The sequence below is a fragment of the Cuculus canorus genome, chromosome 2 (assembly GCF_017976375.1).
Source record: "Cuculus canorus isolate bCucCan1 chromosome 2, bCucCan1.pri, whole genome shotgun sequence".
In the NCBI taxonomy this organism is placed as follows: Eukaryota; Metazoa; Chordata; class Aves; order Cuculiformes; family Cuculidae; genus Cuculus; species Cuculus canorus.
The window spans coordinates 90,070,576-90,086,182 of NC_071402.1; the positions used below are offsets into that span (position 1 = coordinate 90,070,576).

The 15,607-nt window shown below is 37.0% G+C and overlaps 1 protein-coding gene across 3 annotated transcripts in view; it reads left to right on the top strand.

Annotated features, from left to right (window-relative positions):
• Nucleotides 1–15,607, top strand: part of CDYL (chromodomain Y like) — a 106,163-nt gene that overhangs the window by 69,601 nt on the left and 20,955 nt on the right. For 2 of the 3 annotated variants that reach the window (XR_008448686.1, XM_054059432.1), the window contains exon 3: nt 13,676–13,720. The exons of the other annotated variant lie outside the window; for it this stretch is intronic. Coding sequence is in view for 1 of the 2 variants with exons in the window: in XM_054059432.1 (XP_053915407.1) it covers nt 13,676–13,720 (45 nt within the window). In the remaining variant the exon portion in view is untranslated. The remainder of the gene's footprint in view (nt 1–13,675; nt 13,721–15,607) is intronic. 3 annotated transcript variants of the gene reach the window in all.

Genomic DNA, 15,607 nt, shown 5'->3' on the forward strand with positions numbered 1-15,607 from the left:
TATTAACCATAGACAATAGTTTCTTTTCTTCTTATGCCACCAGTGCCAAAAGCTTCTGCTAAATCTTTTTTCCCCATCTCCGTTCCCCACTAGGCCATTTGCTTGATTTCAAGCAACCTGTAGAGGTTGGTTGCAGATGTGGGGCGATGGTGGTTTGGGGGGATTGGGTGGGTGTTGAAAAGAGCAGAAGCCAAAATTTTATTGGAAAAAATAACAGCAGTGGTCCAAGTATATTTACAGGTGAAATGTAATACTTAAGTGGGTTTTTTTTGCTTCAGTCCCTTCAATCTATTCATATAACCATGCCCCAGTAACCCTCATGATCTGTCACAGCATACATTTTTCCGCTTGTCTGGTCCAGCAGCTACAATTACCTTCCAAGATTTCCTACCCTTGTTTTGCCATTCCTCAAACCTAGGAGTGATGTTAGCACCTGTGAGACTTCCTAGATTCTGCAAACCTCCTCATTTTATCCTTGCAAATCTAAAAAGGTGCCATGAGATTGGTAGAGTTTGGTTTTGTTTTTTTCTGACTGACACCAGAAAGGGTGTCTAGTGTTTCACTGCCCTCAGGACAAGATTGGGCTGCACTCACTGCCCTGACTTTCTCTGTGGTGAGGAATAGTGTGTGTGGGCTGTCAAGTTGTAGCTCCTTCTCCCAGAGAAGACTTCTACGTGCACTCTAGGTGGGCTGTGTGTGATTGCAGCCTCAGAACTGCCCCAAGTAAGGTTTGTCCATCCAGCTATCAAGCCTGACCTGGGGCTGCTTTAATTTGTGACTGCCTTACGTTTTCATTAGGTTGTGTGAATCAAAGTCGTGCTGTTCCTTAATCAGTTACAAATTTGAAAAGTTTTGCCTGTCAGACTTTAACCATCACTCTAGAGATCAGCAGCCCAAGTCAGTGTGCAGATGTTGTCTTTACAATGTATTGGTCACTCAGTCTGGTCAGGTGGTGGCATTTGCATATATTTGCAACACACAGCAAATTCACTTCTATCTTCCTTTTAAAAAATTTATTTCTTCACACTTTTTTTTTTTTCAGTGTTGAATTTTATTGTTCTGATTTCCTTTTGGTAGCATTAACTACATATTTTGACCAAGGAAGTCTGTGCTTATAGTTATTTTAAGTATTGATTTTGGTGGTGGAGTGATTTCAAGTGCGTCTCTTGCCATGGGAATCCTTCCCAGTGTTTATAGTGCACTAGCTCTTTTATTGCATAGTGACCTGGAGTTTCAGTAGTTGACACTGCTGAATCAGTTGCACTTTCTGTTTCATTTTTACCTCCAGACATTCCAAAAAGTTATGCACTACTTGTTTGAATTATTTGGGTTTACGCTTGTTCCTGCTCATACCACAGTCACGATGCTTTATTTTCCCAGATATTTCCTACTCCTTGGGCTGGTACCTTGTAGGAGAAAACAGGTAGTTTCTTATGTTTTGTATTTGTTTCAGGTAATGATCCTCATTGTTTCTTTAAAATAGTGCCGTAGTTATTTTAATCTCATTTTCTCTGTGAAGGTAAATGATTTATAAATCACTTTAACTCTAACTACATAAGTTAATAGCCTTGTTAGTGGGCTTCAGCTCATATAAATTAAGTTTTGTGATTCAGAGGGTTGGAGAAATACTCATTCTCAAACAGAATATGTAGTAAAAGAATGACTTTCAGCATTTTTTATATCACTCTTGGCTTGAAATAATATGAGAAAGACAGCACCTAGTTCCTTATTGTTTGATAGCTGTACAGAATTATGGAAGGTTTTTTCGTGCTCAAACAAAATACCTGGTTAGGACTGAAAAAAAAGGTACACAAGGGGTGAAGTTGCTAATTATAAACTGGCAGAGCTTCAATTGAGTGAATTTTTGCTGAGAACTTTTCCTTTCCAGGCACTGGCTTCCTGTCCCACGCTTAAAGAAATAGCATGCCTATCCTAAAAACCCACTTGTCTTTTTGCCCTACATGCTTTTCACTTCCAGATTGTTACAATTATTTTTGTCATAAGCAATGAAGCATTTGCTTGAGACTTTCTTGAAAACCTTAGGCTCTTACTGGTTTTAAACAAATTCTAGAAAGCTGACAAATCTAGCCTGTGTTGGGGTTTTCTTGTTTGCAAGGTAAATATCCTTAAGCTTTTTAAGAAACATCTTCACAGCATCACCACTGAGATGGATTGGAATAATTTAGAGTTGAATTTTTATGACAAATTATCTATGTTTAAGAAAATTCATGAGTAGTGTTTGACCTGTAGTTTTTCCTTTCTTTTCATCAATATACCAATGAAGATCACCTGATTTCAAATGTTTGTGCAACAGTGTGGTGAATAAAAGCTCCAAATTTAAACACAGCCTGCGTTTCATGGGTTATCACAGTATATGTAGAATTAGCTTTACAGTTCTATAAGAGGAAACATTTTGCTAGAAGAAAGAGGTAATATACCTTCCAGAAAAATATACCTTCCAGAATAGCGTACCTTTCTAAGGGAGTAATACATTTGATACTGGATGGTGACAGGAAAGGTATCCTAGGTCACTGGGCAAACAAGAAACTCATCTTAGTTGACAGAAATACTTAATTTAGGGCCTTTTGTGGTTGCATCCAATTGCATCTTTGTCTTTTGTTTTTGTCAGTGGTAAATCATAACTACTGCTATGTGAAGGCTGTTCATAGCTTCACTCTAGTGCACCTATGAGGGAAGTGGCATAATATGGTTCTCAAATGTGGATGTTCTAAGAAGAAGCCTTTGTATACTTATTTGATAGTGTAATTTGTAGTGATGTGTATGCATAATACTAGAAGTGCGTTATGGACAATGTGTAGAAAGAACTTGTGTGTCTATTATTACATGTGTCTAATATTAAGTATGTCTAATATTATCTGCCCCATAAACTTTAAACTCTGATGCCCAGTTATGTCATCGCTCCTGTGCTTCAGAGACTCCTGATTGTAAATTTACAGGCAGTATTACTACTTACATAATACATACCCAAACTAGTTGGGAAATTTTGTGGTCTATAGGTAATAAATAATAACTGAGAGGTGGGGTATTGTTAAATCTGAGCTAGATTAAATCATCTTTAAGCGACATTATTTTTTTTTTATTGTCAGTGTAACAGGCTTTTGCCCACAAAAAAATATATTTGTTGGACCCTAGGATCAAGTTTTTTCTTTTTTTTTTTCCTTAAATTGGGGAGAATTCAAATTTCATTGCCTGAGTCTGCTGCTCTGAATTAATAACATGATTAAATCTAAGAGGTGACAATCTCCAGCTCTCTACCTTACATTTAAGACTGCAGAGTTTTATAAATTTGGTGTTTTGTATTTTTTTTTTGCATGTTATTAAAGGCCAGGATAACAAGATCCCCTGAGACTGTGCCTGTAAGTACACGGAAGTATGAAGTCACTCAGACAGATTTTTAGGCTGGTAGGAAATGGTACAAAAGCATCAGGTTGATCTAAAGTTTTATGAAGACAATTATGTTTGGTGAAGAGTAATTTCGTTCATGAACATTAAGGGTTCTTGCTGCCTCTTCCATTTCTTTTAGTCTTCTTGTGTTTCTTTCATGTGATTCTCGGAAAAATTCAGTCCAGTGGGAGAAAGGCTCAATAGCAAATCATTGAATGATTTGTAGCCTATGAAATGTAGTGTTTTAAAAAGGGATTCTGACCACTATTTTTTGAGACCATCTAATCAATTCTTTCCCATGACATGTCTGAAATGACTTTAGTGGACCTCGTTTCAGTACATAATACAAATAAAACACGTGGTCCCAGCTGTGAGGTAGAGCTGTCTTGTTTGCATTACAGAGTATAAGGTTCAGAATTTTATAAATGTCTTCCAGAAACCTGCAATAATGGGTAATTAATTGTAGTATTCCTGAGATTTAGATTTTTGTCTTAAAATAAGCAGCTGCCAAGGACATAATGCTCTTCCAGTACCACATAGCTGATCTTATGTGATGGGACATACGGAGTTGTTCTTTCTTACAGAGTTTTTTTCTTATTTCTGGTGTGAGCATTCATTAAATTCACTGGCAGGTGTTTGATTTTCTCATAATTAAAGTAAAGCCGGTGGAATTCAAGTTGTTAATTGCTTTATAATTGCTCAGGTAGTTTGCCGTACTCTGATCTTTCCATAAAGGAACTAATATATCTTCAAAGCTCTGTTTTGTGTTTTTAATAAACATTGAATTTCACTTGTGAAGACATGCAGATATGTTTTAGGGGCTTTTTGGATTTTTTTTTTCTTTAAACTCAGTTTATTCTTTTATAGTAGAGGCAGATACTAGGATACTCTCCTGTGCTATTACTCCTGCTCTTACTCAAACAAAAAAGCCTTTGCCTGATACCTCAACACTGAGTTGAGATTTACACTTTTTATTTCTCTGTATGTTATCTTACGTCTTTCTGTCCTCTTGTTTTAGCTTTTCAGTACCATCTCCATAGTAAGGTTTTGGGGTTTTGATACTAATAGGTTTCTTAGCTTTTTGGCAGGTTGTCTGGTTTTTCACCCTCACTGTGTTACATGATTTTGCCGTTGCTGTGAGGTGAAAAGGCATAGGGAACAGTAGTGGGATGGAAATGAATCCTGCAGAAAACATGTTACTCTTATTTCTAGCTTACTCAAAAGGATTATACAGTAAAAATCTATAAGATTATAACTTTTTATGAAAGTGCCACAGGCTTTGGTGAGTAGAAATACAGTAAAACATCTCCTACTTTGAAAGCTAATTCCCCCAGGTATACCCAAGTTTCCTGAGCAGGGCTGATGGCACTGTATTGTGATGATTGTTGTTCCATAGCCACCTTTTTTTTGCAGTTACTTTTAGTGTGAAGGATGTTCTGTACTTTGTTTGTTTGGTCTTGGTTCCATCTTTGAAATATTTAGCTTTCTCTGAGATGTCAGTATTTGTGGTTGATTTAGGGACTACGTTTGTTTTTGTTCCTCTTACCACTAGTGTTAGACATTTTAAATTGTGAAACAGATAAACAGCTAAAAGATAAGTATTTTAAAGTTTAGAGGGTATTTGCTTTTTCTGTCTGTGTATCTTACTCTCAAAACATTGTACATTCCTGTAAACCAGAGGAATTCCACAAACACTCTTTTTGACCAAATGTGTTTGCCTGAAATACCCACAATTCTTTTACATTAACTTTGTTACAGTTGTTACAAGTGCTGAGGAAGTAATATTCCATCTATGCTCCACTGCTTTAGTGGTTAGCACTGCCACAAAGTTGATGTTGTGATAATGTTGATATTCTTACTCTCTCTTCTCATAAGGTTACCACCTGGCTAATGCATTCCAAGTTCCATTGGCCTTTTTCACTCTAAATCTTATGTTGGTGTTTGTGGAGTACTCTTAAGTGTTAGGGGGAAGTTATTATTTTATTTATTTATGAAACTTGAGCACTTGGAACTTGCAACAGGGATGTGAATATTTGCTTTGAATAAGTGATTTTCACAATTTATCAAGTTTAGGATAAAAGCAGATAAATGTCTGTATTTCTAATTGTTTATATCTGATTATATTTCACTTTTGCTCTTCTATAGAAATATCTAAGAGTATGTAATTTGTCATATTTTTTATAAGAAAATGGATCTTAATGTGGTCACACTGATAAATTAACCAACAAATAAGCCTTTGCCAAGAGATAACAAAAGCAATTTTTGGATATATAGGTTATAGATGTAAATTAGATAAGCCAATTTTAAATTATTTTAGTGAAGTTTAATACTAAAATCCACACAATAGAAGAATCAATTACAATAGCAAAAAATTACAAAAATGGAATTAAACAATAATTGATTCTCTTGAATCATAAATGCAGCTTTGCTAAGCATATGAGAAGGAAAAATTTTCAGTGCAAATTAACCTCTTTTACTGTGATAGATAAAGGAACATTCTTTCCATGAAGAAATTTTAAAAACAAAAAAAGTTTTTATGGAATTTTTAGTGTTTGTGTGTTCTCACAGGCTAACTTTCAGTGGACAGCAAAATCTAATGGATAGATTTCCACTGAAAATGTAACAGGGAGTCATTGTCATATGTCACATTTGCGAGGGTTGGATTTGTTTTCAGCTGTCTTACAGTACTTAAACTTCAGGAAAACTATGAAACTTATTGGCTTGAGATTTTAATCTTTTGGGAAGAGGAGGGGCAAAAACCTCAGGCTTTTCACCTATGATCCAAACTTAAACACATTATCAGAATAATGAAGGAAAGAAAAAGTAAAGGAAAAAGCTGATAGCAGAAAGTTCTGTGGTGAATATCAGGCTTGCATCAGAGGAAATTATATGGAAGAAATGTATGGGATGTCAGGAATTCCTATATCCTGAGAATGTCATACATTGCTCAGCAGTTTGCTTTCTGCCTTTTCTTGGCTGTCAAAGAAGACAAGTGATCATCTGCTCCTCATACAAGCCTCTGTGAAATGATTTGCAGTTTAACACAGCTTTGGCTTTTGTGTCAGAGATGTGCTTTTGCTATCGTGTTAAAATCTGTGCAGACTTTGCCACGTTTTAAATCTTTCTAAAAATGTTTGACTATGCACACTCAGCAAAACTCTCTTCGTTTTTTATCCATCACATTGTCTGAAGATCACCTACAGTGAACATAGTCTGGCTTGGAAATGAATGCAACAGTGCCTGCAAATGTTTCCTACTAACACAATGCTAACAGCAGAGAAAGCAGTCTCTTTTTAAGTGAGTGGATCTGCTCAACATAGAAATACTGCACCTGCTAGCTAGGCTTCTTTAGAAAGACTTCTTTTTTTGAGGGGAGTGAGTTTTGTAACTGGCTTCATTTATGGTGGCAGGGCTGTGCCGGCTGGAGTGGGAACAGCCGAGGCTCTCTCTGAACAGGCCAGTTGGGAAGGGGCTGCTCATGAACATGCAACCAACTGTGGCTGCCTCTGCTGGCGCACACCTAAAAATTCCTGCTTCAACTCTTTTTCTCCCGCAATCCTTCCCTTTTTGTTGAATTTCATCAGCCTTTTCTACCTCTATAACGTAATCTTGTGATTTGCTGTCAAAGAATGACTCCGTGCCCTTACTGCATCCATTCTGTGCCTGCCCAGCAGGGAGCCCACCACCTCCTGCCTGCCAGTCTGGGATAGCAGCTGCCAAAGGCACTGCCAGGGTAGAAGACCCTCCCGTGACTCTTGTTCAGCTTCTCAATGCTCTTTTGGCTCATGGGGGTGTTTGCTGGACAAAGTACTGCTTGATTTAGGAGAATAAAAAAGAGGAACCTGAAGACTCTCTGGAGGGAAATGGCTCTGCTTTGGCTGAGACTTATGGAAAACCTGATTTTGCCTTCTCCCCCAGTATGCTTTGGATGATCAGGTGATTTCAGCATTCAGAAGTAATATAGTACCAGTAGGCAATGCTTGACAAAGTAGGCAGCTGCAAAACCACTGTTTAAGACCAAGAAAGAGAAAAAAATAGCGCTCAAAATGTAACTGTTGTCATCACCCCCCAAGAAATGCAGTAAGACAGGGAAATGTGAACTTTTTATGTTCACCCTTACAGCTGTTCTATCAGATATTCCTGGATCCCTCACATCAGGGGGTAGGTGATTTTACTACGATCTGCACTTAAATGCCAATAATATTAGAGGGATCAGACTGGCTTTACTTATTTTGCTGCAATCTGACAAAATTCTAGCTGAACACCAGGAACTAAAGAAGGTCACCTCAGAGGATGACTCCTAGAGTTTGCCATAATGTCCTTTGGGCAGTCCAAAATGTATTGCAAAAAGTTTATCCAATAAAAGCGCCCATATTTAATTTAGATAGTATTTTGGTTGTGCTGAAACCAAGGAGATCAGCCGTTTCCGCTGATGGATGACTATGTTCCTTACCCTTGGAGAAAAGGGAATTGTCAGTTTTAATCTGATCATTTAGAAGTTTCCTCTTGCCACAGGCTATTTTTCTCATTGTTATTTTGAAACTGTTGGAAGGTTATAACTTCTTGTACCCAGTCTAAGAGTCCAGTCTCCTGATTTGGAAGTATTTTAAAAATAATGCATAAAACAGGACTAATTAATTTTCACATTGCGATCAATTCAGAGTGAAGATTGCAATCCATAAGAACATTCTTAGAAAGACCTTACATAACATGAGACCCTGAATTTTATGGCAGGGGTACAGATACATGTTGGAGCTGTGGTTGTGGCTTCCCAGACAAATATTCAGGCATCTCCACAGAAGAAGATTTTTTTCACCAGGGTTCATTCAAGGACACAGGCAGAGAGCTCTGCATCAGGACTGAAAGCAGCAGTTAGCTAAGAATCTGACTATCTGTCCACAGTTTGCTAATGTGCTCCTAATACTATCGGTTCAGGTAACTTTTATTTTTATTCCAGCTTGTTAAAAAGTAACTGCCTTTAGGTCAGCACAAAAAGGCAGAAATGCTGTGTAGTGTGATCCCATATGCATCACAGAATATGAGGAATTATGGCTGGATGAGACCTTTGTCATCTAATCCATCCCCCTCCCCCCAGGCTGCTCTGCAGATGTGGTTGTTGATTCAGTCGAAAGGGTTTTCAATGAAGGAGAATCAATCTATCAAGGTCACTTGGAAACACCTGTAGCTCTGTAGTTAAAGAATGTGTCAGCTAGTAGAAAGGCTGATAGCTGTTGAGTCACCAAGCAGTGATAAAAGCAAGGAACTGCAAAATGGAAGTAGGTTCTCTCTGAGGGTCATCTGGTAGAGCAGAAGGTGGTTTAGGTAATATGATAAGGTCAGTATGCTGTCTGCTTTTGAGACTTTGACAATATTGATAATTCTAGCTAGTTGGGGATGCAGGGGCAAAGCTTTTTACTGAGGGCAATTTTCAGTGAAAATACTTCACGTCTCTGGAGATGCTTGGATTTTTGTTGAAACGTTTTTGCCTATAAAACGGGTGAATCTCATTTTGCCTTCAAAGACTGGGCTGGTTTTTCTTGTCAAAGTATTTAGTTGCACCAGAACCTTAAAAGATAGCCCTTAGGGATGTGAAAAGGTAAAATTGCAACACAGGGCAGTAGATGTATGTTATTTTAAATGGACCGTACTTTACTTTTTTTGCCTATGGGTCTTGGTTTTGTAGCATGACTGCACAGGACTATCAGCACTACTTCACTAGTGAGCCTGTGTAGGATAAATGCTTTGGGTTTTGTAGAGAAGTCCTGGCTGAGAGAGGAATTGTTCTCCAATGCTTTTGGAAGGAAAATAATTGCGAGAAGTTGTTTCTAACTGCCTTGTGACCACTGACACGTGTAGCTTTTTAAGCTACCAAAGCAGAGCGAAATCACTGACAGACCCTTTCAAAGACTGGTGTTGAAACAGCACAGGCCTGAATTGAAGTCATTGGTTTCCCTCTACCACATAAGGGAAGCATCTTTCCAATCTTAGAATTTAACATTAAATCATTTCTGGCTTTCAGCTAAACACATGTGGGACTAAAGTTATGATTATTTAGAAATCGACCTGAAGGATATATTGTTGGATTTGTTCTGCTTCAATTTTAACCTTCCTCAAGGAGGTCTATTGTGTAAAATACTATATTTGCAAACTTTATTATGTTTCTTATCTTTTCTTTAAGTAACACAAATAATATGTATTCAGGTTCGTACAGCAAAATAATTAAAACTACTGCAATAAATGAAGTAATACATGCTGTAATTAAATCACTCCCTAATGAATATGGGCAACATTTTTTATAACAATAGAAATTTTAACAAAAGCAGAGCTTGGAACAGGAAAAAAGGAGAATCTTATTTACAAATAAGCCCAATTTATTAAATACACAACTGACTTTGTTTTGAAGCAGAATTTTTATTTTAATTCAGGACAGTTTGAAAGATGTTACATAGGAGGAATAAATCTGAAAAAAAATCCCTGCCTATTTTAAGTTTTTTGTTGTCTCCACTTCACCCTTTAGGCCCAAATCCATTATTTGCCCGCTTCTGCTCTTGAGTGCTTCCTGCTTCATGGTAATCATCTTATTCGTTTTTGTTATAGATGAAAAAGAAGGGGAAATTCTAAACTTTAACGATTAATGTTTTAAACCTTAACCAGCCTAAAAGAAAGGGAAAGTCTTTGCTTGCTGGTTGGTGTACAGAGTGATGCATAGTGGAAAGTCTTATCTTTGGAAGAAGCAGTTGCGATACAACCATCCAGGGTGGCATGATGTCAGTCTGCCTCTGAAAACAAAGCTGTTTCATGGGCTGGTAATGATGGGCAACACGTCATTGCACATAGAAGGAACATGTTTTGATGTGAAGTCTGCTATTTACCATAGCTATTAGTTTAGAAAAAGTAACTTTCCCAGTATCTTTAGAGGCTGTATCAGTTGCAGTGTTTTCCGTGTCCTTCAAAAGCCTAGCAAAGTCAGCAACTATGCAATCCCACATCAGCTTTATGAATACAAAATTCTCAAAGGTGTCAAGACACTCACGCACAACCTTTTCCAGGGGCCTACTGGAGCATTTATCAGACTGATTTGCAGAACCTCAGCTTGAACGTTAGTCTCCTTTCCTATTCCATGCAGTTTACTCTAAAAGTTATTACATTCAAAAGTCATGCTATAGTCATGACAGTCCTGGACCTAGCAGGCAGTCAAGTCCCTGTGTGTGAAGAGGAGGTGATAAATAGTTGGAGCTTCTCTGACTGTCCTTGTTCATGCTTCGTCCCACTGCAGGCTGAGACAGCCTCAGCGGATGCATGGCTTTACTTCCCACCTCCCACTCTAGCTCATGTTGCAATGGGCATCCTGTCTGATTCTGATGCCATTTTCTTTTCTGAGACAACTTTTCAAATTTCTTTGGTTTCCAGGTAAGTATAGATAAACTACAACTTCATGGCAGAGTTGAAGTGTGCTATATTGCCCTCACCGGTACCTGCTGCAGGTTTTACTCATGATTTTTCTGTTTGGGGAAGTTTGAAGAGGTTACATCAAAAGGCTGTTTTCTGCAGTATAAATAAACTAGTCCACAGATTTGTTTTAAACTACAAGTCACCTTATGCTTAAAAAAAATCAGTTCATAATCTCAATATTTATTGAAATATTAGAAGATAGATTCACAGCAGGTTGTGCTTTTATTGGGTTTTTTAAACACTTTATAGGTTGTAGAGCATGAAAGAGCGTGTAGCACTACAATGATACCTGTTCTCTGATTTCAGTTCTGCCACTTTCCTATGTGGATAAATCAGTAGCATTGGAGTTTACTTGGTAATATGGGGGCTCAATCTCGTAATCAAAAGGTTTGCATGAGAAAATACCTACTCTTCTCTATAATTGTTATCTACTAGTTAGTTTGTTATTTAAACTGGAAACAGATGTATTGCTGTTCTCTTTAGATATGCTTTTCACCTTACTCTCAGTTATTCTGCCCTCTCTTTCCACTGCCCCCTTCCCACACATTCTTGCTGCCTGCTTAGTCAGCAGCAGCACTCAGGAACTGATCAAGCTGAAAGCTAACCCAATGCACCCTGCAAAAACGTTTGGCTTGTTCCTGCTTTTAGATTGTCTGTCAGTTTTTGTAGGGGTTTTTGGCATGTCTTCATTTGTTTATGTCAGTTTATTACTCATTTCTTGCTACTTAGTCATAAGTTGATCTTTCTATCCAATTAATGAGCCAAGGGTAGGAGAACACTAATACTTTTTCCCAGATATTCTGCTGTAGTTAAACTATATTTAAGGCATTTTGTAAGTTTGGTTTAGGATTCCGGTTGTCTTACAGAAGACTAGGAAAGGAAAGTAAAACAAACACTGATGGTAAATAGTTTTAAATTGGAAATTGATTTAACTTTGGAAGTTGTGATTTGTTCAGCAGATTCAACTGTGGAGGGATGGAAGGTATTAAGCAACCCAGCTGCCCCGTTTCTGGGTTAGGCAGAAACACCGGTGATGAATGACTTTTTCTGGTCTGGCAGACTACACGGGGAAGAAACAGAGCAGTGAAGAGAAACAAATCTTAATTTTCATGTTATGTAAAGTAGATTGATACTTAAGCGTTGATAAGTTATTCAGTATGTGCTGCTTGCCCAGATTACAGGGGCACGGTGAGGTTCGTGGAAGGTCTTTGGCTGATTTTCCTGAACTTGCCAGCTAAGTGGAATGACAGTCTGCTGGCAAGAGCAATTGAGCCCAAGGACAGACGTGCAGTAGACTTCCTCCTTGTAGGAGGCATAAATTTGGTTAATACAGTGTTGGTCTCATCTGAGTCAGCATATGATCATACTGCTTCTTGCTTGTAGGCCTTTATCTCGTTTGGAGGGGAATAATAAAGTAATTGTTTAAAAAAGAACAAAACAAAACACCACGTTCTCTTATAAATTTCAATAAGCACATAATTTTATTTAGTAATTAATGAAAATGTAATGTGATCCTTCTGCAGCACTATTCTTAATTATAATGTGCTGAAGGTAAATTCCTTTGAGATCTCCGTAGTATTTTAACTGAGTTGTGGGGGGCAATATGTGATGGCGTAGTATCTTCTGTGATGTAGCTATATTGGAAAAGTCATCTATTGTAGTAATTAAAAATGGACCAGGTGCTTGAGTTTGTAAATCATCGATATGTCGATGTATAGATAAAAAGCTAACGGAAAGCTACAAGTGATATCTTGTGTTTCAGTTAACTATTGGCCTTATAGTAGTGTACTAGTGTATGGCAACATATTCTGAAATCAAATGGAAATGAAGAGTGTATTATAACTCTGTCTATCAAACTCCCAGTGGTAGAAGATGTTACCATTCTTATCATACAACAAATCTGAAATGCTTGTTGATACTAAATTCCACCTTTTTGCATCAATAGAAACTTTAATGTTTTAGGATTTTAGAAAGTAAAATTAATTTTAAATAGAAAAGTTTTACTTGTCAATGTCTTTCCAACTTTATATTACTATGAATTATTCTACTTATAGACCTTTGATTCTGAGCAAATTGGAGTTCCTCTTGTATTATTATTTTAAAATCCCTAAATTTACGTTAGATGTAAGTATATGTAACAGAGAGGCTTCTGATGCATGTTTTGAAATGGTATGAAACTGCAAAATATTGGTAAAATATATGGCAAGTAATGAGTGAAGTCTTGTAAGAAGGTGAAATTTCTCTGGAGTGTCCAATGTGGCTCTCCTGAGTATTATTTTTGTTCTCCAGTAGGTTTTAATTGGAAGAGCACTTTTGAAACATGACTTTGAGAGCAGTCTTGTTCATAAACATAAATAAACTCAGAAGTTTAAGGCTTCTTTTTATTTATTTTTTTTTCTAACTCTTTCAACCTGTACATCAGTACCGGTTTTATTACTGACTTACTATTATACCTGTCCTGTGTAGACTACCACATTTGTCTATTTCTCTTTGTTTGTTTATTTTGTTGGAGTTTTTTACTTTAAGCCAACAATCTAACCATTTTGAAGCCTTTTAGTCTGCCATTCGTTATATGTACAATATATTCATACTCACTGTAAATATTTTCTGGTTTCTTACGGCATGCTGGTTTCCTCACTAATATTTTATTTGACTTTGTAACTTACACTACATTTCACTCTTTATTTTTGGTCTAATTCTCCTCTCTCTTAACTTGTTTTTTAACCACTGGAAAAATAATTCGTGTTTAGCATCTGTAAGTATGAGAAATTCAGAGTTTTACTTTGCATTTCTAATACCCGTTCTTTATCTGTTTTAGCATCTCCCTGTATTCTTCCCAGTGTTCTTTACTTCCTATTTTCTTGTAAGTATAGCATATTCTATTTTTCCCCTCAGTTTTTATTGACCTGTTTAATCATGTGGACTTAATTGAAGCTACGTCTCACTCCTGAAGAAAATTACTGTATAAGTTTAGCTCTATTTATACACTCTGTCCATAGAATTGAGTATTTCAAGCAATATCTTTTTATGGAACACATCTATCTAAAATTTCACAGCATTCATCTTAGTAGAAATTAAATTTCAACTCCATTTGCTGATACTGTCATGTTTCTATTTTCTTTATTCTGTTTGTTTAGAGGTCGGAATCTGACTTGAACTGGTGGGTCTCTGGCAGGCTTCAGGACACGACCAGTCATGTAATTAGTCTGTCATTTTCTCATCTATGACATGCTTTAAATGGTTCCCAAATTAAAATTGACCTCACAATTGTGACTAGTTATATACTCGTCCCATTATTTGTGTGTAGAAAATCTTTGCTTTACTTAATAGTAGTTCTTCTGTCTTTTATGTAGTGACTTCCTCTGGTATTTTTGGCTTCTCTGTGTATTTTTAATGGATTGTTTCCTAAGGCAAGATTCAGTATTTACAAGTCTACTGTATCTAAAGATGTTCAGAGCCCATCACTCATGAACCACCTCTTAGTAAATGTATGTCCAAGCACAGCTTTATGAACTTCCTGCTGAATATCTGAGGCTCCAGTGGTGGACTTGGAATTGCATCAACAGGCATTGCAACGATTCCCAAGCCCAAAAGCAAAAAGGAGATTCCCTCCCCCCTCCCTTGCTTTCTCAAATTACCGGATTGAAGACTTCTAGTCTAATCATTCATTTGCAGTGATAATATATCTTTTTAAATCTACAAATTGGCTCTTGAGCTCTTGTCACACTAGTATGACTCCCGTGAAAAGATATGCTCCTACGTCCCATATCCAAATAGTTAAATAAACTTTACTTTCCTATTGCCAGCTATACAAGCTATAAAATTCTTTGAGGCCACTGTACACTTCGATCTAAGGCATCAGATATTACATGCTTTGTCCTTTTTTTTGTGTAGCAACAGGTGTTATAGTACCTAACTAAGCCTCCCTTGATTTTTTACATGGTTGATAGTAGTTTTCAAGTTCTTATCTCTAAAATAGATCTCAATTGGTTTGCCCCTTTTTAAACTTGTTCCAAAATAGTGCTTATTCTGTTGCTTCCTTAGCTGTCTCTTCTGACTATCAATAGTGTCAATACTGCTACTTATACATTATTCTAGATACATATAATTTCTGCAAAGAAAAAATACCTAGTTCTTTATCAAAGTAGTTTTTTACGGGGGCAAGTAGCTTTGGGGATTGAGATACCTGTAACTGTAATAATTCTGGCTTCTATACCAACTTGCTCTGAAGCCTGAGGGAAGTCACTTTAGCAGCTTTGCAGCATTTTCTATGTATGGCAGCATGTATTAACTACCTAATTAGTGCCTTCTGGAGTTACCAGTTTAGGCTTTTTTGTCTGTGAGATTTTCCCCTTGATAGACTGTTCTACTTCCTTGACTGTTGTCATATTTATGAAAGCCTAAGGTCTTAAAAAGAAGCTGATTTCTTTCCTTAGTAATATGAAAAGCATGCACCCAAATGGTGTATGTGGTACATCCTGTTGTGTAACGGCAGCTCACTGCCTCCAGTTCCTCCCAGTTGCTGGCTGAGATTGAAGCATTGCATTCTCTGTTCACTGCTATCATTAGTTATTTTCCTATGATTCCTATGATTTACCCTGGGTTTTTCATTTGCTTATTTACCACTATATTCTCAATTTCAAATTTTGATGAAAACATAGAATAGTATTATGGAATTGTTTAGGATGGAAAAGACCTTTAAGATCATCAAGTCCAACTGTAAACCTAACACTGCCAGGTTCACCACTGA